The sequence below is a fragment of the Syngnathoides biaculeatus genome, chromosome 7 (assembly GCF_019802595.1).
Source record: "Syngnathoides biaculeatus isolate LvHL_M chromosome 7, ASM1980259v1, whole genome shotgun sequence".
NCBI lineage: Eukaryota > Metazoa > Chordata > Actinopteri > Syngnathiformes > Syngnathidae > Syngnathoides > Syngnathoides biaculeatus.
In genome coordinates, this window is record NC_084646.1 from 7,328,960 (window position 1) to 7,354,303 (window position 25,344).

The window sequence follows — 25,344 nt, forward strand, 5'->3', positions numbered from 1 at the left end:
AAACAGCAGCTCGGTCTTCCATGAACAATTATCTCATGGTTTACTGTATTTTAATGTTGGAATGGAGGGACGAATATTTTTTGAGTTGGAAAAAAAAACTGAAATCTCTCATAAAATGAACCTCTAGTCAAAAAAAAAAAAAAATGCAAAAGAACGACTTCTGTAGCTATTTCCTTGTTATCCGTGTGTTGTGTCATGATTCTATCATGTACTTTGTCGTCACTGGGTGGTTCTGCAGGAGCAAAGTCAAAGCCGTGTATATATTAAAAAAAAAAAAAAAAAAAAAAAAAAAGACTTCCTTCTTTAGTGTTGTCGAGGGAGCAGCGTCGAGGAGGACTCACTCGAAAGAACAAAACCTCAGGTAAGACCGGACGCGCACATTAACGACACAAAACTATTGTAAGTATTTTCAAATGCTAATTTAGGCAATATTAAGTAAGAATGATAGCTATCGTATCTGGTAACGTCAATTCCAAACCAAGAAATTAATACAGTACAATGAAAATCTTACAACTGGTATGGCATGTTTAGGAAGTGACGGAAAGATGCTGGTGTCCTTCCCAAAACTAAACCAAATGAAATAAATCATGGGTGGGCAACACAAAAGTCACAAAAGTGAATTTGACGTGGCGCTTTACGCGATAACAAATAAAACCTAACAGGAAGTGTGATGATATTCCTCAGGTGACTTCCTAGAAGGGGCCCTGATAGGAGGAGGGGAAAAAAAAATCTGACTCTGGAAGTAATCCGACAACTGTGATTATTCTATTTTTTTCCCAGATTTCCATGGCGATGCATCTGTCCAAGGTAAATGCTCAAATATTGACGCAACGCATGCAGACAGAATATATATCATTACTCATAGGCATATATTCTTTATTCTCTGCAAAGAACGAAAAACATTTTTGTGGTTTTAATTTGCAATTACTTTGCAACTGCAGCCTCAAATTGGCAGAATACTGAAGTAGATGTGATTTAGTTTTTCCGGCGTGTAAACGTAGCAATAATCTAAAAAAAACATTTCCAAATTGTTGTTTTGTAGTTTTGCGTGTAGTTTTTGTGTGTCTAATCATTTGGAATAAGGCTGTAAAATGGGAAAAAGTGGAGCAAAGTCAATACAGTTCTGTACAAGCTGTTTTTATTTACTAGGGGGATTTCGTGTGGGTGGACACCGGGGCGGGGGTGCCCATCGGAGCCCAGGTGAAGGTGACCGACACGGGTCAGCTTCAGCTCATCGACGACGAAGGAAAGGTTGAAAAAAATTGTACATTATTTTATATTTTAATGATATATGTGTGTGTTTGTGATTCCAGGATTGGAGTACAATTTAGGATTCAACTATTTTGGGGAGGGAGTTTTTGCTCGAGACTACATGATGTTGTGTTAGGTGCTATACTAACCGGTTGGGGAATAATCTAATCTATAAGATTAACAAAAATGGATATGATTAACACCGGTTTGAGGGAAAACACTGAAAAACAGATGAAAAATAAGATGAAATATGAAAAATAGACTTACCTTCGGCCTACATGTTGTCAGAGCAATAAGCTTGATGATGACTCATACTGCGCACGTTTTCTTTTTTTTTTTCTCTCTCTCTGTAGATGAGTAAAAAAGTCCTCCCAATTCTGGAATGACAAAAATCAGTGATGTCGCGATAATGTATTTATGTTCGATTTGCATAACACCAAGACAGAATATGCATGTGAGGTGAAGATGTTCATTTTGTCCACATGGCGTCGCCATACCTTCACAAGCCACTGTAGTATCTGTGGCTTTGAAAGGCGGGGACTGGACTGTCGAGTGACGTCGGATTCGCTGAAAGAGAGTGTAGAGTTCACTGGTTGCTAACTGGCTAACGCGTTCAACAGTTTATTATCGCTTTTTACATATATATTTTTTGTTACCGTCTGTTCACTAAAGTGGAGGCATTACAATTTGTTCTAACTCAAAGAGGTTGGTAGGGTTCATCCGGGAGGGGCTCGGTGTCGAGCCGCTGCTCCTCCGCATTGAGAGGAGCCAGATGAGGAGGCTAGGGCATCTGATTCGGACGCCTCCCTGGTGAGGTGTTCTGGGCATGTCTCCCAGAAAGAGACCCCGAAGACGCCCCAGGACACGATGGAGAGACTATGTCTCTCGGCTGGCTTGGGAATGCGGAAGAGCTGGAAGAAGAGGCAAGGGAAGGGAAAGAGAAGTCTGGGTATCGCTGCCGAAGCTACTTCCCCCGCGATCCGACCCAGGAAAGCGTAAGATAATGGATGGATGGATGGATCAAAGAGGTTGGCGATGTGAAAATGTAGAAATGAACGCTTACTTTATCGTACATGTGCAGTTGTGTACTGGTTTCGAGTAAATGATCCCAAACTTTGGACGTCTGTCTTTAAAAAAAAAAAAAAACAAGTATTCAGAACGTGAAAAGTGGACCACGATATGACGAGGGACGACAATATATTTACTGAATTAATTCAAATATGAATATGTTGACTTCTAGATGAATTGTGCTGACAAAACCATTTTCCAGGAACATAAGATCACCAAGCGTACCGAGGGCGGGCTCCGGCCCATGCACCCCACCTCGGTGCACGGCGTCGACGACATGATCCGGCTCGGGGACCTGAATGAGGCCGGTCTCCTCAGGAACCTCCTGATGCGACACAAAGACGGCGTCATCTACGTGAGTCCGTCCCGCCCAGCTTTTACGGTGGGCCATAATCGCCCTGCTGGATGTTCTTTCTTCTCCGCTCTGGACTTTGCTCCCCCCTCCGTCTTGGTGTTTTTATGACTCGTCTCCATGTCGACCGATCGACCTCTCCTGTGAAAAGCAAACCGGAGTGAGATAGGGAAACGTTTTGTCACGTGTAGTTGAAAAGGCTGTAACTGTCAGGTTGGGCTGGACGGTTTCCAGTTCCAAGGGTGGGGGGTGGGGGGGGGCATTACCACAACGGGCACCACTCCCTCTCCTCCTAATTTAAATTGCCGGTTTACCTGTCTGTCGTAGGCCACAGAGGTAATCCCCCCTAAATTATTTTATTATTTCAATTAAAAACCAACTTATGTATTTTATTTTTCTGATGTTCTGTCCCTTACGCATCTCAGAGCCCGGTTCGCCGAGGAAATTATCCCTCAAAGCCGAACAATTTCCCCTCAAGGACTGACATTCGCTTTATGCTAAGATCTGAATGGTTAAATGGGTCGAATCAACTCAGCCTACTCACGCAGTACGGTGGCCCTGAAGGCTCAAAGCGACATCGCGTGTGCTTTCAGACGTACACGGGCTCCATCCTGGTGGCGGTGAACCCCTACCAGCTGCTTCCGCTCTACACGGCCGATCACGTGCACCAGTACACCGACCGGCGGCTGGGCGAGCTACCGCCGCACGTCTTCGCCATCGCCGACAGCTGCTTTTTCAAAATGCGCCGCAACCGCAGGAGCCAGTGCTGTGTCATCAGGTTTGGGGACTTTTGGGGATCTTTCTGTGAAAAAGGGGACACACGTAGTTTCTTAAAAACCGCCTCTTTATCTGTTTTAATAGGGGGACTGGAACAGATTGACAGTATTTCAGTTCATTTCTATAGGAAAAGTTGATTTGAGATTTGAGTTACAAATATGGTCACGGAACCAAATAAACTTGTAAGTAAAGGTACCACTGTAATAATATTGCAATGACTGCTTGGCTTGTAGTTTGTTCTTCTTCTCAGTACTCAACATGAATGTCATAGCAGGGCGGTGCCGACTGCCGGGGACAAATTCCTTGTGTGTTGTTACATACTTGGCCATTAAATCTGATTCAAATTCTTTACAGAAAAGCTTTCTAGTTTGCCTTCTTAGGCTTAGGAAATGTGTACTATAAAAATATTTGCTATCCTGAAACGAGAGGGAGGAGCTTCAATTAGTCTAGTCATAGCCTCAACTAATTCAAAAAATACTTTGCCACCATCTTGTGATATGTATACGTAGACAATTACAAACTGTTTCGGTCGGTGTCAATTATTCGCAGATATTTAGTTATTTGTAATACACAGAATACCAGGGGTTGGCTGTATACTATTTGTGACTATTTTAACCATGGGTAGTACTTTGCGAGTCCTTTGCTACATGAATAAAATGTACTTCATTTCGGTTTCGTGTGTTGTGCCACCACAGTGGTGAATCAGGGGCCGGCAAAACGGAGAGCACCAAACTTATGCTGCAGTTTCTCGCGGCGGTGAGCGGCCAGCACTCCTGGATCGAGCAGCAGATTCTAGAGGCCAATCCGATCTTGGAAGGTAAGGCACAGCAGGGCTTTTCCTGGTTTAATTCAAGGTAAAGGTACCGGGTTCCATGATTTCGAAGCTTTTAGAACCAGAGGTGGTTTAGTTGCTAGCTAAGCCGGTTCGGAGTTCTCAGGTTGGAGGTTTGGGCTAAAGCCTGTAAATGTGAGTATTTACTGTTGCTTGTCTATATGCATCCAGCAACTCTAGTAAGGATAAGTGGTATAAAAAAAATGGATGAATGGAAAAACCCTGCATTCTCACTTCCTCTAACGATACCTCGCAGCTTTCGGGAACGCAAAAACCATCCGCAACGACAACTCCAGTCGGTTCGGAAAGTACATCGACATCAACTTCACCAAAGGGGGCGCCATCGAGGGCGCTCGCATCGAGCAGTACCTGCTGGAGAAGTCCAGGGTGTGTCGCCAGGTGGGCACGCGGAACCGCTAGGAAAGAAAATCAGCCGAGCTCTCCTGAAGTTGAGGAAGAGCGTTTGCTTTCTAGGCACCCGAGGAAAGGAACTACCATGTTTTCTACTACATGCTGATGGGAATGCCGGCCGAGCAGAAAAAGATCCTTTCGCTGGGGAACGCCGCCCAGTACAACTACCTGACCATGGTACTGAACCCCCTTAAAGAGGGATTGCTGGTCCATGGACAGATGTGGCAACACAACTCGCATTCTGTACCTAACTAGAAGTAGAGATATTGGTCTTTTAATACTTTGCTTGCACTTGTAGAAAGTAAAAATACAAAGCCATCTGAAAGATAAATACCTGAAAAAGTTACTAAAGTACAGTCAGGAAGAATTCATACGTGGTTACGCGGCACCACTGTCCATGGCATAACGGGCGCTTTTGTACTGTATAACCAGGGGAAGTGCACCAGCTGCGAGGGTCGTGACGACATTAAAGAATACGCTCATTTTCGCTCGGCTCTGAAGATCCTCATGTTCAGCGAGAATGACACCTGGGAAATCTGCAAGCTGCTCGCTGCCATCCTGCACATCGGGAATGTCAACTTCGAAGGTGAGCGAGGTGAAAGCTGCCATGTTCATAGGTTTGGAAATCTTTTGCTTTGAATTGGTCTTGGTTCCCCCCAAAGCCTTCTTCTTCACTTGGTCTTGGCACCTCAAAGTCTTGGCATTTCACATGGTCTCGACCTGTCAAATTTCGAGCAATGACTTGATCTCACCACTCCTAGCTGTGGTTTTGACTTGGTCTGGATTCTTTAAAGTCTTAACCTTGTTCTCACCTCTCAAATATCTGGTCTATATGTCGTCACAACTCCTCAACGTATTCGTCCTAGGCTTCTTAAAATGTTGACCTTGACTTGGTTTCAGCACCATAAAGTATTGGTCTTGACTTGGTGTCAACCCCTCAAAGTCTTGATCATGACCTTGGCTGTCAATGTTAGCTTTTGACTTGGATGCTGTGCCTTAAAGTTTTGGATTTGAATTGCTGTCAACCCATCAAATTCTTAGTTTTGGCTTTTAAAATTTTGGTCTCGACTTGTTTTGAGCTTCTCATTTTCTTGGGCTTCCCAAAATGTACTGCCTCTCATTTCAGGAATCATCCTTAATAACTTGGAAGGCTGTGAAATTTTGGAGTCATTGCATTTTAACATGACCAGCCAACTTTTGGAGGTGAGTAAAAATACGTTATTGAGTAAAAAATACTTGCGGTGGTAGTAGTGTGCAGCTAACAAGACTTCTTGTGATTGCCCTTGTCCTTCAGGTGGACCCAAAAGTTCTGGAGAAAAGCCTGATTCAGCGTTCCTTCATGACCATCAGGGAGAGCGTGAGCAAAGTTCTAACCTCGACACAGGCCCTGGACGGCAGGGATGCTTTTGTCAAGGTAACAGGAAGTTGAAAATGTTTGATATTGATCGAGAATTTAATTGATTAATGTGATTCAAAATAACCAACCTGGTCATGTATGCAACCCAAAACGTTGTGAAGTATTGATGCCAACATTTTGGAGATTTCTACAAATATTATTACATCAGATTTTATTATCATCTAAGTCCTTGCTTGGTCTCAGCTTTTAATGTCTTGATGTCTTGGTTCCTCAAAATCTTGGCTTTGACTTGATTTCCTCAGTCTTGGTTTTGACTTGGCCTCAACTTCTTAAAGTCTTGATTAGATCCCGACTCCTCAAAGTCTTGAGGACTCTCAGCAGGTTTCGAAAGTGAGGGGAAAAAAAATGCACCATCTATCCATTTTCTTAGCCGCTTACCCTCACAAGGGTTGCGGGAGTGGTGGAGCCTACTCCAGCTCTCAACGGCCAGGAGACGGGGTACACCTTGAACTGGTTGCCAGCCAATCACAGGGCACACATATAATCACTCATATTTAAAATATCAGTTTAGTAAGCATGCCGGGGAACAACATAAAAAGTCTAATAAGTGCATATTTTGTTCTGTTGATGTTGATAATCTACTGAATGTGACTATAAACGCATCACGAGAGTGTGCATGTGTGTGTGGACCTCTTGTGCTTCGGTGGAGACACTTTTTGACAGAAATTATTCTCTTTATGGTCGAGCAGGCTATTTATGGCCGTCTTTTCATTTGGGTGGTGGACAAAATCAATGCGGCCATTCACAAGCCGTCAGGCGAGTCCGACGAGGATAGGCAGTCTATTGGCCTCCTCGACATCTTTGGCTTCGAGAACTTCAGCACAAACAGGTCAGTGTTCTCCTTGAGGGTCCGAGTCTTCTGGCGTGATCTATGATCTGAGCTATGTGCCTTTCACAACAACATAGAGATGGCAGAAGTACTCGCACTCTGTACTCAAGTAGAAGTATAGATATTGTACTTGTGAAAAAAAAAAAAAACACGTCATCACTGCCAGTTTTATGAGGTCCCAACATCTCAAATCATTCCGGAGATTTTTTTTCTTCATGCATCCATCTGCATTTATTGAAAAATGTATCAAGCTTATTTTGATAAAAGGGTAAAAAAGTACAGATACCTGCAAGCAAATGTATGAACTAAAGTAAAAAGTCAACAGAAAAATGAATGCTGGGGTTGAATGGTATTGTGATGATTATAGCATACAGCAAACAAAACCCCCAAATCCACCATCTCTAGAAACTAGAATACAGTAAAGTAAGTTTCTTTCGGCTTGTCCCTTTCGGGGTCGCCACAACGTGTCATCTCAGATGAACGCACATATGTTTGGCACAATTTTTACGCCGGATGCCCTTCCTGACGCAACCCTTCTCAGGGAGTGTTTAAAATAGAGAAACAATAAAAATGATTTTAAATGTAGAAATTAGGCAGGAAGTTGGGTCCCGAAAATTATGAATCTATATAATACATGAGTACTGAAAAAAAAAACCTTTCTACATCGACTCAACCGTGTACAGTCCAGTATTTGTAATCGATGACTTCCCACCACTGCAGCTTCGAGCAGCTGTGCATCAACTACGCCAATGAGCAACTGCAGCAGTTTTTCGTCAAGCACGTCTTCAAACTAGAACAGGAGGAGTACGCCCGGGAACGCATCGTGTGGGAGCGCATCGACTACAAGGACAACCAAGAAACCTTGGACGTGCTCGCCAACAAGCCCCTCAACATACTGGCCCTCGTAGACGAGGAAAGCAGCTTCCCCAAGGTTTTAATTCACCCATTGTTTTTTTTTAGGTCCTAGCATTCTTTTTTCATGATCAGATCCAAAGTTTTTGTTGTTGTCTTGTTTTTTTGGGTGTAACTCTTCAAGGGTACAGATACCACCATGCTCCACAAAATGAATCAGGTCCATGGGAAGGGAAGCATCTACATTTCCCCCAAGAACAACTACGAGACTCAGTTTGGAATTCATCATTTCGCAGGAATCGTTTCCTACGACTCCAAAGGTAACGCTAAAAACCCAGCGCACAATTTGAAAGATGACAAAACAACCAACCCGAGAACTCTGGCTCGTTATGGTTTTAAAACAGGGTTAGAGATTCTAAACAGGTGTTTCCAAGTGAGGCTGTAGATTTAAGGGCAAGGTTTCAAAACGGGTTTTGTGTTTCAGGTGTAAAATTAGGATTTCAGGAGTGGGCTAAGGGTTTCAAAAAGTTCATTTTAAGTTGGGCTTTTAGGATAGGGTTATAGTTTCCAATTATGCGATCAAGCCGGCATTGGGCTTTCAAGTCAGGGTTAGTTTTTAAGGAAAGTCTTGTAGTTTAAAAAGGTTTTTTCAGGCCTGAATTAATATAGCAAAGAGTTGGCGTTTTGAATTAGGGTTTGAAGCCAAGGTTGGAGATTCAGGACAGGGTATTGGCTTCAAATTAGGGTTTCAAAGAATTTTACATTTTAAATTCATGTTTTAGGACAAGGTTAAGGTCATCAATGCTTTTCTTTTTAAAGGTTTCCTGGAGAAAAACCGTGACGCCCTGAGCCCAGATTTCATCCAGCTGGTGGAGAAGTCCAGCAACAAACTGCTCAAGATGGTCTTCCACAATGAGATCTCCTCCAACAACACCAGCGTCAAGAACACAACCAACCCCAGGATGGTCATCAATACACCCAAGAACACACTAAGGGTCAGTTGGCATTAGCAACATGGCTTCAACTACCTAACCAGCGTGGACTGGATTGATCCCTTATTTTAAAGTTTAAGTCTCTAACCCTTTGGGACCCTATTAACCATTGCCTCAAAACTTAATGTGAAATTCTAACCCTTGTCTAAAACACTAATGTAGGTCTGAAACTCCAATATGAAACCCTAAACCATTTTTGAAAACCCAACACAGGACTGAAACCCTGATTTGAAACCATAACCTTGTCCTGAAACTCATACCGGATTTATTGGAAGTACTGTAATAGTAACAATGTCCTATTCTTCTGTGTGACAGCAAGCCAATGATGGCAAGAAGCAGGTTCCCACGCTCACTGGCCAATTCCGTCAATCCCTTGACTCCCTGATGAAAACTCTGACGGCGTGTCAGCCATATTTCATCCGCTGCATCAAACCCAACGACTACAAGAAGCCCATGGTCAGCACAACCTAACACAATATAACACACAACAACACCGCAAGAATACTCTCGTATTTGATTTGTGTGTGTATTTTTTATTTTTGTATATTCAGCTGTTTGACAGAGAGCTGTGCCTACGTCAGCTGCGTTACTCAGGCATGATGGAGACCATCAGAATACGCAAAGCCGGCTATCCTGTACGCTACACATTTAGTGAGTTCCTGGACCGCTACAGGGTTCTTCTCAAGACCTACATCTGTGACCCAAAAAAGGTTTGTGGACTTTTTGGGTACTCAAAATTTTCTAAATCCTATTTCTGACTATTTCACCTCTTGAATTATTGGTCTTAACTCTTCAAGGTCTTTATTTAGTTTTGCTTCCTCAGTCTTGACTCATCAAGTTATTGCTCATGGCCCTTCAGAATTGTTGGTATTTGCTTGGTCTTGGGAACTCAAAGTCTTGGTCTTGGCTAATTATTAACCCCCCTGGTCTTTTTCTTAACCCGCTTTGGGCCCCTCAAATTCGTGGTCTTGACTTGGGTCCCAACCCTCAAATTCTTGGTTAGACTTGGTTTCTACCTTCAAATTCTTTGCCTTGGTCTTGACTATAGGTCTTGGTTGTCAACAATTCAACATCTTGGTGAGGATCCTCAAGGTCTTGGTCTTGCTTTGGTCTCAAGATTCTAAAAATATTAATCTTGGTCAATCAATCAAGCCTCCAAGTCTAGGTATTGACTTCTTTTCTTTTCCTTAACATCATGATGTGGCTCCGAAAAGTCTAGGTCTTTACTGGCTTCTCAATGTCATTGGTTTACCTCAGCCTAAAACCTTTAATTTCTTAGTCATTGCTCCTCAAAGTCTTGGTCTTGACTTAGTTGAGTCCTAAAAATCTTTGTTTGGCTTCATATAGTCTTAGTCTTGACTCAGTCAACCCATCATATTCTTTTTCTGAATGTGGTTTGGCTCCTTAAAGTATTCTTTGACTGCATGTGAACAGGAAAGCAAAGAGAAATGCTGCGAAAGTATCTGTGAGACCGTGCTTGCTGGAGAGGGCGAATGGAAAACAGGAAAGACAAAGATATTCCTGAAGGTGAACTAACATTTTTATATACTGCGATTTTTAAAAAAAAATGAGAAACAAAATCCATTTAAAATCATAACAAATGGCCCTCAGGACTTCCATGACACCATGCTGGAGGTGGAACGGGTGAAGGAACTGAACGCCAAGGCACTTTTGGTCCAGAAGATTTTACGAGGCTACAAATACAGGTATAAAAGGATGAGAAATACTTTACATGAATTCTGATCATTATTTATGAGTAATTTTTATTCTATGTCTCCTTGCAGGAAACAATTCCTGAAGAAAAAAAATGCAGCTCTTGTCATTCAGAAGCACTGGCGAGGACACAAAGGGAGAAAACTGTACCGGGTTGTAAGTCAAAGGAACTTTAGATTATTATGCATTACTACATCAATGTTTGGGATTTTGAGCTTTTAGATGAAATTTCATAAGAAAACTAAAATGCACTATAACTGTTGAATTTGTGAAGATCCAGTTGTTTAGTTTGAGGACGTTTTGCGCAATGGTCTGTTCTTCCACAAGGAGCTGAATGGCAAAATTCACAATAGGGATTTTGACCAATCTAAAATTCTAAAAACGACATCCACTTTTGTGACTTTCTGTGCCTCTTCGAGTCTCTCAGTATTGCTTTTGCTACCCGCTGAGGACAAAGTGACACTTCAAAACTCAGCGGCCACGTTCCCTTGACACACCCCGTTTGAAGCCTCACCACTAATCGCATAATATTATTAAGAGGTTGCAATAGAAATAGAGAGAGTGCGAGAGTTACAAAAAGGCCTACAAGTAGACATCTCTGGAAGTGTATTGATGAATTCACAGATCAAACAGTTTGCAGTTCTGCTCCTTGTTAGAGAACACACTGAACAGTTGGAGAGCTGCATTCAAGTTTCAAACGGAACGGTAAAATTAAGTTCCCCCTTTAAAGGTTATAGAGCATTTTTGATTCATCCTTTAGCCAAATATTTGTTTTCCACTCCCGATAAAATAATCCTCTCACTCTTCACGTGGTATATTTTAGGTCCAGAAGGGCTTTGCCAGGCTGCAGGCGCAGGTTAGGTCCCGCCACCTCCACCAACAGTACAAGAAGAAGCGGCAGGCGGCCATCTTGCTACAGGCGCAGGCGAGGGGCTACGTGGCCCGCAAGGACTGGAAGCGTAAAAGGGACGCAGTGGTCCTCCTGCAAGCCCACACCAGAGGCCTGCTGGCCAGGAGAGCTCTCAAGACCATGAAGAGAAATGTATGACCCTTGTCAACGCCTGTCTTCTGACACATTTTAAAAGTATTTAAAGGTCATTATAGTACAGATGTCCACATTTGAAAGGTTTTTCCAACTGAAGATCAGGAAAAAAAAAAACATTTCATGTCAGGGTTTCAGTACTGTGTTCGGGTTTGAAATTAGCGTTACAATCCTAGCATAGGGGGTTTCAAATCAGCGTTTTCAAACAAGGTTTACAATTACAAATTAGGTCTTCAAGACAGAGCTAGGGGATCACTAAGTATGCCAGAGGTAGGGTTTCAAAATGGGGTTCAATTCACCTAAATACCATTCAAATTTATCTAGAAAGCACCAAATAACAACAGAAATTGTGCCAGAGCACATTAGAAATGAAGCAAGTCTAAGACCACAATCAGTAGGTTTTCAAAATAGGATTAGGAGTTTTAAAACATGTTTTCCAGATTTAATCCAGCATTTCAAGTCAGGGTTAGGGTTTCATTCTTGGATAAGGGTTTCAAACCAAATGTTTAGGATTTTAAAGGATGGTTTCAACCTAGGGAAAGGATTTGAAACTAGGGTTTTAAGACACGGTTAACGTTTGAAAGTTTGGCTTCAAACCAGAATAAAAAATTTAAATGGGATAATGTTTCAAAACTGGATCAGAAGTTGAAACAGAGGTTTGAGGTTCAAATTAGTGTTTCATGGCTTGGTTCTGGTCTAAAATTAGGATTTCAAGACAGGATTTCTTTCAAACGAAAAGAGGCCCCGGAGCTCAGTGGTTAGAGCATTGGTTTGGTAAACTACGGGTCGTGAGCTCGTATCTCACTGTAGCCTCTACTCCCCAAGAGGGGTTGCGTCTCGTAAGGCATCGAGCGTAAAAACTATGCCAAACAAATATGAGCATTCCTCTGAGATGGTACGCCGTGGCGACCCGTAATGGGACAAGTCGAAAGAAACTGCTATTTCTGTCAAATGAAAAAAATGGGTTAGGAATTCCAATTAGGCTTTCAAGCCAGGATGAGTGTTACCTGTTTTAGTTTCAAACAATTGGTTAAGGTTTCAAATTAGGGTTTCAAGCCACAGTTCAGTTTTCACAGGGGTTGGGGTTTCAAATTAAAACTTCTCAGGTAATAATTTAACAGATAATGAGTAAGGCATTAATATCTACATTTTTATATGTATCTATCTATATCTTTGTGTAGATGTATCTATCCGCCAAAGAGAAGGAAGCCGAGCATAAGGCTGCCCTGGAGCGCCAGAAGCATCTTGAGGACGTGCTAAGGCAGAAAAAGGAGATGGAGGCCCGAGCCCAGTCAGAGTCCATAATGGACCAGCAGGTGGACGACATCTTTGGCTTCCTGCCTGTCATGGTGGGAGGGCAAGAGGGGCAGGCTCCTGAAGGGTTCGAGGTGAGGACCCAAAAAAAATTCCTCTAGTCCTGCTTTGATGTCAACCCTTCATTTATGGATGCTTTCAAGACTTTCGAGAACAAGCGGGTTCTCCTGGAGGAGATCGACATTGACAGTATCTCCAATGAGGATGAAGACCTGCACGAAGAGGAGCACGATGACCTGGACGAGTACCCTTTCTCCAAGTTGGCGTCTATGTACTTCCAGGGCGGTGCGTCGCCTTCGCACATCCGCCAGAGACTGAGACGGCCGTTGCTCTACCACGAGGACGAGGGAGACGTCTTGGTGCTTCCCCCGTCGCTAACGGCGCATTCCAGATTGGCTGGGAAGTCAGTAGTTTCCCGCTTGGAAGCTAACAAGCTGCCAGATTGTGCAAGGAGCTAACACAGAAGTCCTTATCTTCCTACTGATGCAAAATTACATTATGACATACAAAATTTTTTTTAAAGTAGCCCAACTAGTTGTCAACTACCGAGAGGCTAGCGTGACAAGCTAGTGAGCACTTTACATCTTCTAACTTCCGTAAAACACACAGAAACACATTTTGATCGTGTGACAAGCAATTAGCTAGCTCTCAATCGACATGGGAGTAAAACAGGAAGTGGTTACTGTGCTAGCTAGCGCCTAGAATAAGAATCAAACATAGGAGTTGGCGACCAGATGTTTCCGTGTTAGGTTGTGCTAGAAGCTAATGAAGCAGTTTAAATCCTTACACTAGTGTAATGTAAAATGTTACCAACTATCATGCACATTAAACACTCCATTTTGATCACGATGACGACCATACATCCAACCAGTCAGCGGCAAGCTAACAACAAGCTAGCACATAGCTCATTTGCAACTTTTCAGTTATCTGGAATGTAGCCCCAATTATCTCACCAGGTTAGCTGGTTCCCTCATGATGTCATCATTTGGATGTTCCTGTTTCTGTGTGGTTACCAGGCTTCTTTGACAGTCTGGTGGATCATCCTGAGGTTTATGGGGGATCTTCCCGAACCCAAAAACCAGTTCCAGGTTCAGGGAAGTTCCTCGCAGGAACGCTTACTCACCCAGGATGTCATCAACAGAAAGGACAGGCGTCTGAGCCACATGGTCGGTCTGGATCAGGTACAAGACCCTTGGAATGCTGTACATCATAGATGGTGTAGTTTTAACATGGCTGGAATAGATTCCACTGCTGAACCAGTTTACTCCCAATTTTTTCCAAAGAGAACAGCACCAATCTATGGCTACAGAGTGACTTACTCCTGGCACTGTTTTTAGCACCGGAACCACTCCGGTGAAATGCTGTCTTACTATTACAATGCATGCGGACCCTCATGTTGACTAGATACCAGTCAGGGTCTTGGACTTCAGCATACCTATGACACTGAATAGGATGAGCGTTGCTGGACTGATAGTGTTTTTTACATTACATTGTCTTTTTGACATGTACCTAAACTGTGTAAAAGGGGCCGACACGGAATTAGGTTGAAGTCGACCGGCAAATGTCTCGGCTTCAGAGGCAGTACCACAGCATTAAAATTTTGGGTTGGTTTAAATTTTAAAAGTTATAATTTCAAGCCAGGGATCACAAAGTTTGGGTTTTAAACCCATGGTTAGCGTTATAAGATAGCATTAGGTTTTCAAGCCAGGATTGGGGTTTCAAGGTTAGGGTGTCAATAAGGGTTGGGGGTTCAAAGTACAGCACAAAGTCGGAGATAGGGTTTCAAGTTAGGTATTCAGGCCCGGGTGAGCTATGAAATTAGGGTTTCAAGACAGGGTCAGAGTTTCAAAGTAAGGTCATGACGTCCACACCTGTGATGTACCAATTTTTCCAAAACTGCATTGAAAGGGGCCTTTGTACATATCGCTTTGTGTTTTAGCGTGTACTCCGGAAGAAAAAGGGGACAGAGCCGTCTCCTGCCCAGGAGGAGTCCACTCCCAACAGAAAGGTCTCCATCTTCACAGACCTTCGGTATAGAAACAAGAAAGCCGCTCCGGGCGAAGCAGCCCCAAATTCCAAGAGCTACACCGTCCCTGAAGGGACCCCTCGGACTAGGAAGGGCTCCACCTTCACAGACCTGTTGTCCCGGAGTCGGAAAAACTCCAGCATTCAGGAAAATGGAATCCCTAAGTCCTCATCCAGCTTCCGAAAACCCTCCATTATCATGGAAGAGGTGAGACCGAGACCAAGACCTATAAATTGTGCTTGAACTTTTTTGTTTGAGTTTCCTGTTAATTGACTATTTCACCATGTTGTTACATGTACCTCCGAGTAACGGTTGAATCGGTGACACCGCTTGTAAACAAAAACTTCTAAGTTATGTAACTAAAGCCGAGCAATTACCAATACAGTATAAATAGCTTGAATGAGGATTTTAGTCTTCTTCCATATCGCTGTAGTTTGAAGATAAGACATGTCAGTTGATTAGTAGCTGCTATGTGAGGTAAATATCTTAGAGGGATGAAACAATGGCTATAATTTACATTTTAAGGTACGATTAATGACCCAGACATGCTTGTTTGACTCGGAAATAGATGGCATGCTGGAGAGCAGATGTGACCTTGCGGGCTAGGCATTTTATTTTGCTAACTGACTCAGAGAAAACCGAACCAAACGTTTTATACATACTGTATCTGTAACAAAATGTATTTCACAAACCTAATGATTTGGGTTGAGTTCTCCATCTGTCCCTTGAGAAGTGGCTAGTCCACCAATGAATCTTTCTTCACATGGAACTACCCTGGCTTCATTGTTTACAAACATGAAAAGGTCTATATTCACTTTAGTCTGAGGATCAGCCGGAGGTGTCCAAGGCTCCCAACCTAGAAACAGTGAAGGAAGACAGTACCGACGTCCTGATCGGTGAGGGTCCCACCCTGGACCGGCCCTTGACGTCTCTGGAGAAGCTGCACATCATCGTGGGCTACGGCATAGTCCGACCCGACCTCAGGGACGAAATCTACTGCCAGATTTGCAAGCAGCTGCAGGACAACAACAACCGCAATAGCTACTTCCGAGGTTGGATCCTGCTCTCGCTCTGTCTGGGTGTCTTTTCGCCGAGTGAACAGATTCTAAGGGTGAGGAAGCCATTTTCATACTTTGATCGGCTATTTTGACACTGAAACGTCTTTTTAACAGGCTGAAATTTTACATCAGAGAAGAAGAAGAAATCCTCAATTTTAATATTATTGCATGGAAAGACCAGACGTACATTACAATGTTAAGAGTACCAGGGACACCCCAACTGGGAATGCCCTGGTCTGTGAATCTCTGCTTTCCAAGTCCACTGTTGCTAATTTCCCCTCTTGCTCTTACATTGGGACAGTACATCCAAAGTTTCATCCGCTCTGCTCCGAGTGGCTACGCATCGTATTGTGCAGAGAGGTTGCGTCGCACGCTCACTAATGGTGTGCGAAGGGAGCCCCCTGCCTGGCTCGAGCTCCAGGTAATGGGACCGATACGATTTGGTGCTTAGCTTCAAAGAAGAAATTTACAAATTTCTTTGGATGTGACAGGCAACCAAGACAAAGAAGCCAATGGTGGTGTCTGTCACGCTCATGGACGGACGCTCGGTCAACGTTCCTCTGGATTCGGCATCCACATCCAAGGAGATCTGCCTCCACCTTGCGAACAAAGTCAAACTGAAAGACACCTTTGGGTTTTCTCTCTACGTTGCTCTGTATGAAAAGGTGAATATCGGTTAGAGGTAGGAGTCAGTCACGTCGGTATGTACAACTTATAAGAAAGTCTTAAGTCTTAACCTTCAAGTTTCAAAAGTCCCATATTAAGGTTGAAAAAACCCCCCCAAACAAGTCTCCACTAAATCTCAAGCAAATTAAATCATCAATATTACCGAGTCATAAATGAAGTTGTATAGGGTTCCTCAATCACACCACATACATAACTGCATATAACCCACTTTGCACTCAGTATCTGTCCTCAGGTTAAATAATTGAACTAACAAATTAGCAATCATTTACTGTTGTTTTTTTTAATGGTTCCAAACAACTTGCCGTATTATCTATTGTGTTGCTAATATTGTACATCATCTTTTTTCCCCAATTTGATCAGAAACATAATCCTTGAATTCAAGTAATCTTTGTCTCTCTCTCTCTCTCTCTCTCTCTCTTTCTCTCTCTCTCTCTCTTCTCTCTCTCTCTCTCTCTCTCTCTCTCCTTGATACTTGTTTCGCTCTGCACCAAAGTTTAATGGTGGGTTGCCAGGTGTATTCATATATCCATTTTCCAAGCCGCTTATCCTCACAAGGGTTGCGGGAGCACTGGAGCCTATCCCAGACAACTTCAGGCGAAAGGCAGACGACACCTTGGACTGGTCTCCAGTCAGTCAGAGGGCACATTACATCAGTGATGGTGTGCCAATAGATCTCATGCTGCCCACACCAAAGTCAGGCGTGTGGAGCACTACACCATAAGCGACCCACCAGTCAGGTTTACTCAAACAGCAAGAAAACCTTGTTAAAAAAAACTAAACTAACGGCATATTGTTGTGTTGTCAAGTCATGTGGTTTAAGTCAATGTCTTTCATACAGTATATTTTAGCCAAGCAAGTTCCAAGTCCAAATACTGGCGACTTGACTCATGTCAAGTCAGAACTCTACCCTCCAACCTTTGCTTTCAGTGACACCTTATTAAGTCCAGGTAACACGGACATAATTTGTGGACTCTTGTTACCAAGGTGTGGGCCCTGGGTGGAGGCCGTGAGCACGTGATGGATGCCATCTCCCAGTGCGAGCAGGAGGTGAAACGACGCGGCGGGCAGGAGCAGCATGCGCCCTGGCGCCTATTCTTCCGCAAGGAGATATTCACGCCTTGGCATGACTGCTCCGAGGACAAAACTAGCACAGAGCTCATCTACAAGCAGGTCCTCCATGGCCTGAAATTTGGCGAGTACCAAGCGGAGAAGGTGAAGTTGGACCACCCTGTATGATGCTGATGATCCATCAGCAGTCTTTTTACATTAGATGTTCCCTTCAAATTCCTCATAGGAAGATGATGTTGTCCACCTTGCTGCCAAGCATCTCTATATCCAGCACGGCTCAGATAACAGCAGCGAGGCGGTGAAGAAGGCCGTCCAGGACTGCATCAGCAACGCCCTGTTGGAGTCCAAGTCTGAAGCCAAATGGGTGCAAATGGTCAGCACAGCCCATGCTCAGGTCAGTCGCATTCCTCTGATGTTCCCACAAGCCCACAATATCTGATGTTGGGCTTCTTTCGTGCCAGGGATCCTACCTAAGTTCACAGCAAAAAGTGGATTCGGTGAAAGCGGAGCTTGTAGACTACGCCCGTGAAAAGTGGCCCATCTTCTTCTCCAGGTTCTTTGAGCTGGTGAAGGTGTCAGGTAGAGTCTTGAAAGTTGAATCAAAGCAAATGGACTCTTCTTTACTGTCAAAGATGTTTCATCTTTAATGCACAAGGCTTCTTGAGTCAACATAAAATTTTCGCACTAAAGTCTTTTGGCATATTTCTAGGTCCTCCACTACCAAAGAACAAGTTCATTGTGGCTGTAAACTGGACTGGCCTCACTTTCCTGGATGAGCGAGAAAGGAGGCTGCTTGAGCTCTCTTTCCCAGAAGTCACTGGTGTTAACTGCACAAGGTGTAGACTAGAAAACAAGAAGGGATTTGACTCCGTAGCTAAACACTAATGGCATCTTGACTTATCCAGAAATCCTAAAGGGCCAACAGTGTCTTTGGTGACGCTGAAGGGAGACTTCATGCTGAGCGGATCCATGGCCGAGGACATGGCCGAGCTCGTCACCATGTTCCTCAGTGGACTGACGGAGCGCTCACAGTATGCTGTGACCCTGAAGGAGATGGACAAGCAAGGTTTGTCACAGCATGACTGGCGTTGTTCGTTGAAAACCCCTAACAATGTCTGCACTTCTGATAGATGACCCAACATTCCTGAGTTTCAAGAAGGGCGAACTCATCATCATACTCCAAGACAATGAGTTTTCGCAGCAGCGTGGTTGGATAAAAGGGCAAAATGACCGTACAGGAAAAACGGGGGCTGTTCCCATGGAGGCCATCTTAATCCTCCCGACACTCAGCAAACCCACAAACGAAGTCTTGGTAATGAGATAGTCAGGATCATGCAGTACATCTTATCTGAGCTGGTTTTGTATTGTTTTAATTTGGGTTTTCTATTTCTATGTCAGAGCCTGGTCAATCTGTCCCCCAACCAACGGAAGACCATCTTGGCCAACCAAAAAGACACTGGAACAGTGGAAAGAATAGCACCAGTTACCCTGAGGGAGTTCTCTCTTGAGTACTTCAGGTATTGTGACCGTTGTTCTTGACAACCTTGCTCCTACCCCAAGAGGATCCAGGAAAGATTTTGTGTCCATGATTCTATAGGCAAGCCACAAAAGATTTGAACCGGCAGGTGATGGCACGAAATGCTGCCCCTGAGAGGCTGTGGTTGAACTCACGTGAGCCCATCAGACAGCCTCTCCTTAAGAAGCTGGTGGGCAACTCGGACCTGAGCCATAAAGCTTGTCTGTCCTTCACCGATATCCTCTTGATGACGCCATTTCCCATCTCCACAAGTTTAAATATTGCATCAAAAAAAAAATCCAAATTTCCTTTTTGTTTCCTTGACTCTGTGTGCACCCATCCTAAAGTACATGGGTGATTACCCCACCAAGCAGATGCAGAGTCCCCTCGAACTCACCGACCAAATTTTTGGGCCTGCCACGGAAAATGAGAGCCTAAGAGATGAGATCTACTGCCAGATTATGAAGCAGATGAGCAGCAATAACAACCGGTAAGGTGCAGGGATGTTTTTTTTTGTGGTTTTATGTACTTTTCCACTTCTTGTGTTACAATTAACGACTGTTAGTAATGCATTTGCAGGTTCAGCTTGGAGCAAGGGTGGCAGCTGCTGTGGTTGTGCTGTGGCCTCTTCCCCCCGAGTCAGTCACTTCTGAAGCATGCACAGCGGTTCCTGGAGTCACGACGGAGAGAGCCACTGGCCTCTGACTGCCTGCAACGACTACAGAGCTCTTTGAGGTCAGGAAAAGGCCCGGGTCGTTCTCATGACAGGTTATTGCGGTTTAGTAGCACCCAAGAACTGTGGAGGTACAAAATATGCATGGCTATAAACAAAGCCGGTGAACATAAACTTGGGTGCATGCAACAGAGCATAATTTAAATATTTATGTCCACAAATGGTTATCATTGGATAACACAAACATGAACACTCACAACATTGTGGAACATAAATATTGACATATACAATATTGCGTCTATGTTTATGTTCATCAACAAAAGCCTCTGCTGGGTCTAGTTTCAGGTTCCAGCCCCTCAGAACCAACCATAAAACTTCATTTTTTTTTTTTTTGCATGCATGTGATTGACTTCTGATGTCAAACGTCTCTGCTCCTGCCCAGGATGGAGCCGAGGAAGCTTCCACCACACCAGGTGGAAGTGGATGCTATCCAGCAGAACAGCACACAGATCTTTCACAAAGTCCACTTCCCCAATGACACGGGAGAGGTATGAAAAACTCCTGTCGCATGCTTGACACTGCAGAAGAACCTCACTGTATGCGCCCTATGTATAGATATTTGAGGTGGCGACCAGCACCAAGATCAGGGATCTCATCAGGAACATTTCCAACAAGCTGCAACTGACTGCGGCTGATGGCTTCAGCATTTTCATTAAGACGCATGACAAGGTCCTTTGATGCATTTCTTTTAACGCTATGCTGAAGACTTTCCAGTGGCCTTAAAGAGTCGTTTTTCATTGTAGGTCCTCAGTCTGAATGACAGTGACTACTTCTTTGACAGTCTGAGGCAAATCACAGACTGGTCCAGAAAGACCAAACGCATTAAGGATGGTAATTCTTGCACGCTCTTGATGACTTTCTACACGGACTACAGTTTATGAGCATGTTTGTGGGTTCTCAGGTGGTCAAACCAGCATGCCCTACTTGGTCTTCTTCATGAGAAAGCTCTGGTTCAATGTGATCCCTGGCAGAGACCTGGAGGCAGACCTAATCTTCCACTACCCACAGGTGAAAAGCAAAGTCACTAAAGTCCCAGAACCAGATTGCACAGCTGGTGTGTCTCAAAAAATCTCTGGAAACCATGTCTGAAAAGAAAAAGGGCGTATGTGGTTTTGGGTCAAAGCGGCCATTTGAGGTGATTTCCGGGGTCCCTCAAAAACAAACTCATCCTAGAGATTTTGTCTGAATGCTGTGCTGTCAAATTCTTTGAACCAGAGTACGCGGTTGGTGTTTGTGAAATTTGGCAGATGTTTATCGTCGGAAGCCATCCCTGAAAAGACGTGTTTTGATGTGACCATATTAGTTTTTTTCTGGAGATTTTGTCTGACTGCTACCAAATTTCTAGAACCAAACTCCATGTTTCAGGTGTGTGAGATTTAACAGACGTCTATCATGAGTCTTCTTCTTTTCCTTTCGGCTTGTCCCGTTAGGGGCTGCCACAGCACGTCATATTTTTCCATGTAAGCCTATCTCCTGCATCTTCCTCTTTAACACCAACAACCGTCATGTCTTCCCTCACAACATCCATCAACCTTCTCTTTGGTCTTCCTCTCACTCTTTTGCCTGGCAACTCCATCCTGACCTCCCTTCTACTAATATATTCTCTCTCTCCTCTGGATGTGTCCAAACCATCAAAGTCTGCTCACTCTAACTTTGTCTCCAAAACATCTAACTTGGGCTGTCCTTCTGTCCTCCTATCCAATCTGGTCACTTCTAGAGAGAAGCTAAACATCTTTATCTTCCACCTCCCCCAGCACCTGTCTCTTCAGTGCCACAGTCTCTAATCCATATGCCCTGACTGACCTCACCACTGTTTTATAAACTTTTCCCTTTATCTTAGCAGAGACTCTTCTGTTACATAGAACACCTGACACCTTCCACCCAATCTCTTCTCCCTGTAGCCTCACCATTCCTCCGCCACCTCTCTCATTCATGCACCTATATTAAAAATTAACATCAGGTAATCGTCATCCCTCTCCTTTCCAGTGCATGCGTCCATTCTTTGAACTTTTCCTCCACCTATTCCTTGCTTTCACTGCAATACCATCTGCACATATCATGGTCTAAGGGGATTCCAGTCTATCCTCATCTGTCACCCTATTCTTTACAACTGCAAACAGCACGGCACCCTGAGCTGATCCCTGATAGAGTCCCACCTCCATCTTAAAGAGAAATATATATTTTTTTGTCTTTCAGGAAGTCCCGAAGTACCTCAGAGGCTACCATGTGTGCACCAAGGACGACATGGTCCAAATCGCCTCCCTGCTCTTCCGCATCAAAGTTGGTAACGATAAGAGTCAATTTGTAACCATCCCCAAGATACTGAAGGAATTGATACCCGCTGACCAGATCAAGACCATGTCTGAAAATGAGTGGAAAAAGGTACGACTGTATGTCTAAGTTTTTTCTAACCACAACAGCAGCACATAAAGACTCTGCGACAAGGTACATCTTGTAAATGAGTTCCTTGTGAAGAATTAATATTTAACTTGATGCATCTTTCATTACGATTAGTATTCCAGTTGACGTGATTGGTCGACGACATTCTGTACATCTGTGTTTAAGTTCCACAATGCTAATTGAATCTGTGGTTATGTTCCACAATGTTGTGGACATCTGTGTTTGCCTTACATTGCTCACATTTGCCTTATTTATGTTTCAGGGAACTACGTGACTAATTGTTTTTGTTTTGCTGAAATCAGAGCATCGTGGCGTCTTTCAACAAACAAGCGGGAATGACCGTGGAGGAAGCAAAGGTGGCTTTCCTGAAGGTGGTTTGTCGCTGGCAAACATTTGGCTGTGCCTTCTTTGAAGTGAAGGTGATCGCCTCTCATCCCTCTCATTTCTCCATCGTTGCTTCAGAAAGTGACAACCATAAAGATGTGTTTTCATCATTTCAGCAAACATCCGAGCAAACTTTTCCAGACATTGTGCGGATTGCCATCAGCAAGCAAGGACTCACCATCATACACCCCAAAACCAAGGTCAGACCGATGCTTAAATGGAATGATGATGAATGTCCTCCATGTATTTAATATATTTGTTCCCCCATGTAGGAAGTATTGGCGAACCACCCATTTAATCGCATTGCTAGCTGGTGCAGTGGGAGTACATATTTCCACATGACCATTGGCAGCTTGGTGAAGGGGAGCAAATTCCTGTGCGAAACATCATTGGTAGGAGTTTTTTTTAATCACCCTTTTGGTAGTGTATGTAGTAAGCAACCTTGTGACTTCCAAATAAAGACTAGTGAAATTTTAGGGTAATTTTGGCCATCTCCAGTGGTCCTTCGAAAACAAACTTACCTGAGAGATTTTGTCCAGTTGTTACCAAAGTTTAATCATTTGAGGATAGTGGCAATGTTTTATCACTCGTCATGCAACACAAAACTATAATCACAATACATTTTGGGAAATTTAGCACCAAAATCCATGGGGAATTTCAAAGAAAAAAATATTCCTGGAGATTTTGTTTGATTGCTACCAAAATTAATGGATTACCAACAGTACACTGAAGAATTTTAATGTTTGACAATGCGTGTGGGTAGAGCAAGGAGTTTTATGACTCACCAAAAAACAGTCTAAACTATTTGGAATTTTCAGTCCGCAAAGCCAGTTTACCTGAACAATATGAAATTTGGTTGAGATGACTATCATCTGGACACACATGAGAAGGTGTCTGCAAATACCACAAGAAGTTTGCCATTTTTGTTTGAAGAGGCCATTGCAGTGTGGTTTTGGGCATTTCCAGTGGCTGAACTTGCCCCGGAATATGATTTTAATAAATTGAGCCACGTACCATATATTAGACACAAGGACAATAATTCTGACTCACAAATCAATCTGACTTAGCAACATGACATTTGATATTTGTAGACGATGGATTGCGACAACAGTGTGCAAAGATTTTTAAATTTCACCATTACGTGTGGAGCATGTCGGCAAGGCTTGACGAGTCACCATAAAACAGGAAGTGTGGACTGGTTCTATAATTGAGAAGATTCAACTCCCAAAGCCAGTTTCTCTTGGTGACACGAAACTTAGTCGTGTTCATTCAAGTCCCAATAACCCATGGCTTATAAGACACTTATAAAAGCTCCCATTTTGGTTTAAATCAGCTTATTTAGTTTAATTTGAGCTATTTCTTTGTTAGCCAGGATGCTTCAAGAACAAACTACTGATTTTGTCTGATGGAAACCCAATTGTAACCACATTCGCACAAAAGACAACTGTAAACTGTGAATCATTTCATCTTTGGTCATTGCATGAGTTGAAAAATGGCAGTCAAGTTTAATGCCTTGCCATAAAACCAGCTCCAAACAAGGGGGAATGCTCAAAATTGAGAGGACAGACGAAAAAGTAATACTTACTGCATTGTACGAGTCCATCTCATCTGATTCACGTGCTGTGTGGTCTATTTCCAAAAGGGCTACAAGATGGATGACCTCATCACCTCCTACGTCAACATGTACATGCAAGAGAGGAGGCCAGTGCAGAGCAGGAACCAGCGCTTCAAATGATCCTTGCACGTCCAGCTAGACTTGACTCAACACTGCGAATGGAGAAAAATTATTCTCAAAAATAAATACGTACTTTACCTAGTGGCTATTGGATGTGTACAAAGGCATCACAAGCTAATGCTATAAATAACTGAAATATGATGTGATAGTCTGTGAAACCTTCGCAATTGTACTGCAGGAAGTGATAGAATGCATATTATTTATTCAAGTCCCTTGTACCGTAATTTCTGGCCTATAGAGCGCACCTGATTATAAGCCTCACCCACTACATTTGTAAAGGGAATACCATTTGGTACATACATAAGCCGCACCTGTGTAAAAGCCCCAATTGCCCACATTGAAACCCACATGAAAACACCAGATATTTACAAAGAAAGATGGTACACAGAAAGAGTTTTCAAAGTTTTAACGCCTTAGCTTAGCTTAACATAGCAACAACACAGTAACACGAACAGGGCTAGTAAAAAAAAAAAAACTGCCGCGGAAGCTACACGGTAGCACAACACTAACAGGGCCGGGTAAAAAAACATACCTAAATCACTGAGACGCAGCGCTAATGCTAGCACAGCGCTAACAGGACCAGTTAAAAAAAAAAAAAAAAAACATACCGGTAAAAGTCACTTCCTCCGCACATATACAGAATTCCACCGGTCTTACTCTTACCGTTTCCGCTCGAGAACCCCCTTGCGGCCGTTCGAAAAAATGCAAAAATTAGTGCATAAATCGGAGGGTTGAAAGCGTGTGAAAAAAGTCGCGGCTTATAGGCCGGAAATTATGGTAATCATATTTACGTTTTCAGTATTACTTTGCTTAATCCGATTCAATTCCTCAAAAATAAATGTTCATTTCACGGAAAAAGGTTATGTGTTTTCCTCCGTCTACTTTTT

At 43.3% G+C, this 25,344-nt stretch overlaps 1 protein-coding gene and 1 long non-coding RNA gene across 9 annotated transcripts in view; one reads left to right on the top strand and one right to left on the bottom strand.

The window, feature by feature from the left end:
• LOC133503326 (uncharacterized) overlaps positions 1 to 25,344 on the bottom strand; it is an 83,188-nt gene that overhangs the window by 37,553 nt on the left and 20,291 nt on the right. For 5 of the 8 annotated variants that reach the window (XR_009795709.1, XR_009795708.1, XR_009795713.1 and 2 more), the window contains 7 exons: positions 24,308 to 24,489; positions 3,216 to 3,473; positions 2,545 to 2,812; positions 2,315 to 2,378; positions 1,908 to 2,162; positions 1,749 to 1,818; positions 1,519 to 1,628 (listed from right to left, as the gene is read on the bottom strand). This is a non-coding gene — a long non-coding RNA (uncharacterized LOC133503326). The remainder of the gene's footprint in view (positions 1 to 1,518; positions 1,629 to 1,748; positions 1,819 to 1,907; positions 2,163 to 2,314; positions 2,379 to 2,544; positions 2,813 to 3,215; positions 3,474 to 24,307; positions 24,490 to 25,344) is intronic. The other 3 variants (XR_009795711.1, XR_009795710.1, XR_009795714.1) reach the window with 3 other exon arrangements.
• On the top strand, positions 196 to 24,503 carry LOC133503318 (unconventional myosin-VIIb). Its single transcript, XM_061824821.1, is given in 49 exon segments — positions 196 to 249; positions 252 to 361; positions 781 to 787; positions 790 to 807; positions 1,150 to 1,251; positions 2,522 to 2,674; positions 3,265 to 3,449; positions 4,144 to 4,265; positions 4,537 to 4,679; positions 4,755 to 4,868; positions 5,124 to 5,277; positions 5,818 to 5,894; positions 5,986 to 6,105; positions 6,798 to 6,937; positions 7,658 to 7,868; positions 7,974 to 8,109; positions 8,609 to 8,784; positions 9,097 to 9,237; positions 9,333 to 9,491; positions 10,216 to 10,308; positions 10,393 to 10,487; positions 10,566 to 10,650; positions 11,318 to 11,536; positions 12,718 to 12,924; positions 12,994 to 13,209; positions 13,867 to 14,031; positions 14,790 to 15,083; positions 15,697 to 15,987; positions 16,236 to 16,355; positions 16,426 to 16,599; positions 17,606 to 17,833; positions 17,916 to 18,083; positions 18,151 to 18,268; positions 18,399 to 18,525; positions 18,595 to 18,755; positions 18,820 to 19,001; positions 19,088 to 19,206; positions 19,287 to 19,441; positions 19,542 to 19,695; positions 19,785 to 19,940; positions 20,321 to 20,426; positions 20,494 to 20,607; positions 20,682 to 20,769; positions 20,840 to 20,946; positions 22,135 to 22,320; positions 22,641 to 22,757; positions 22,839 to 22,922; positions 22,995 to 23,114; positions 24,365 to 24,503. Coding segments are annotated over 49 exon segments (6,864 nt in total). The 3' UTR covers positions 24,458 to 24,503.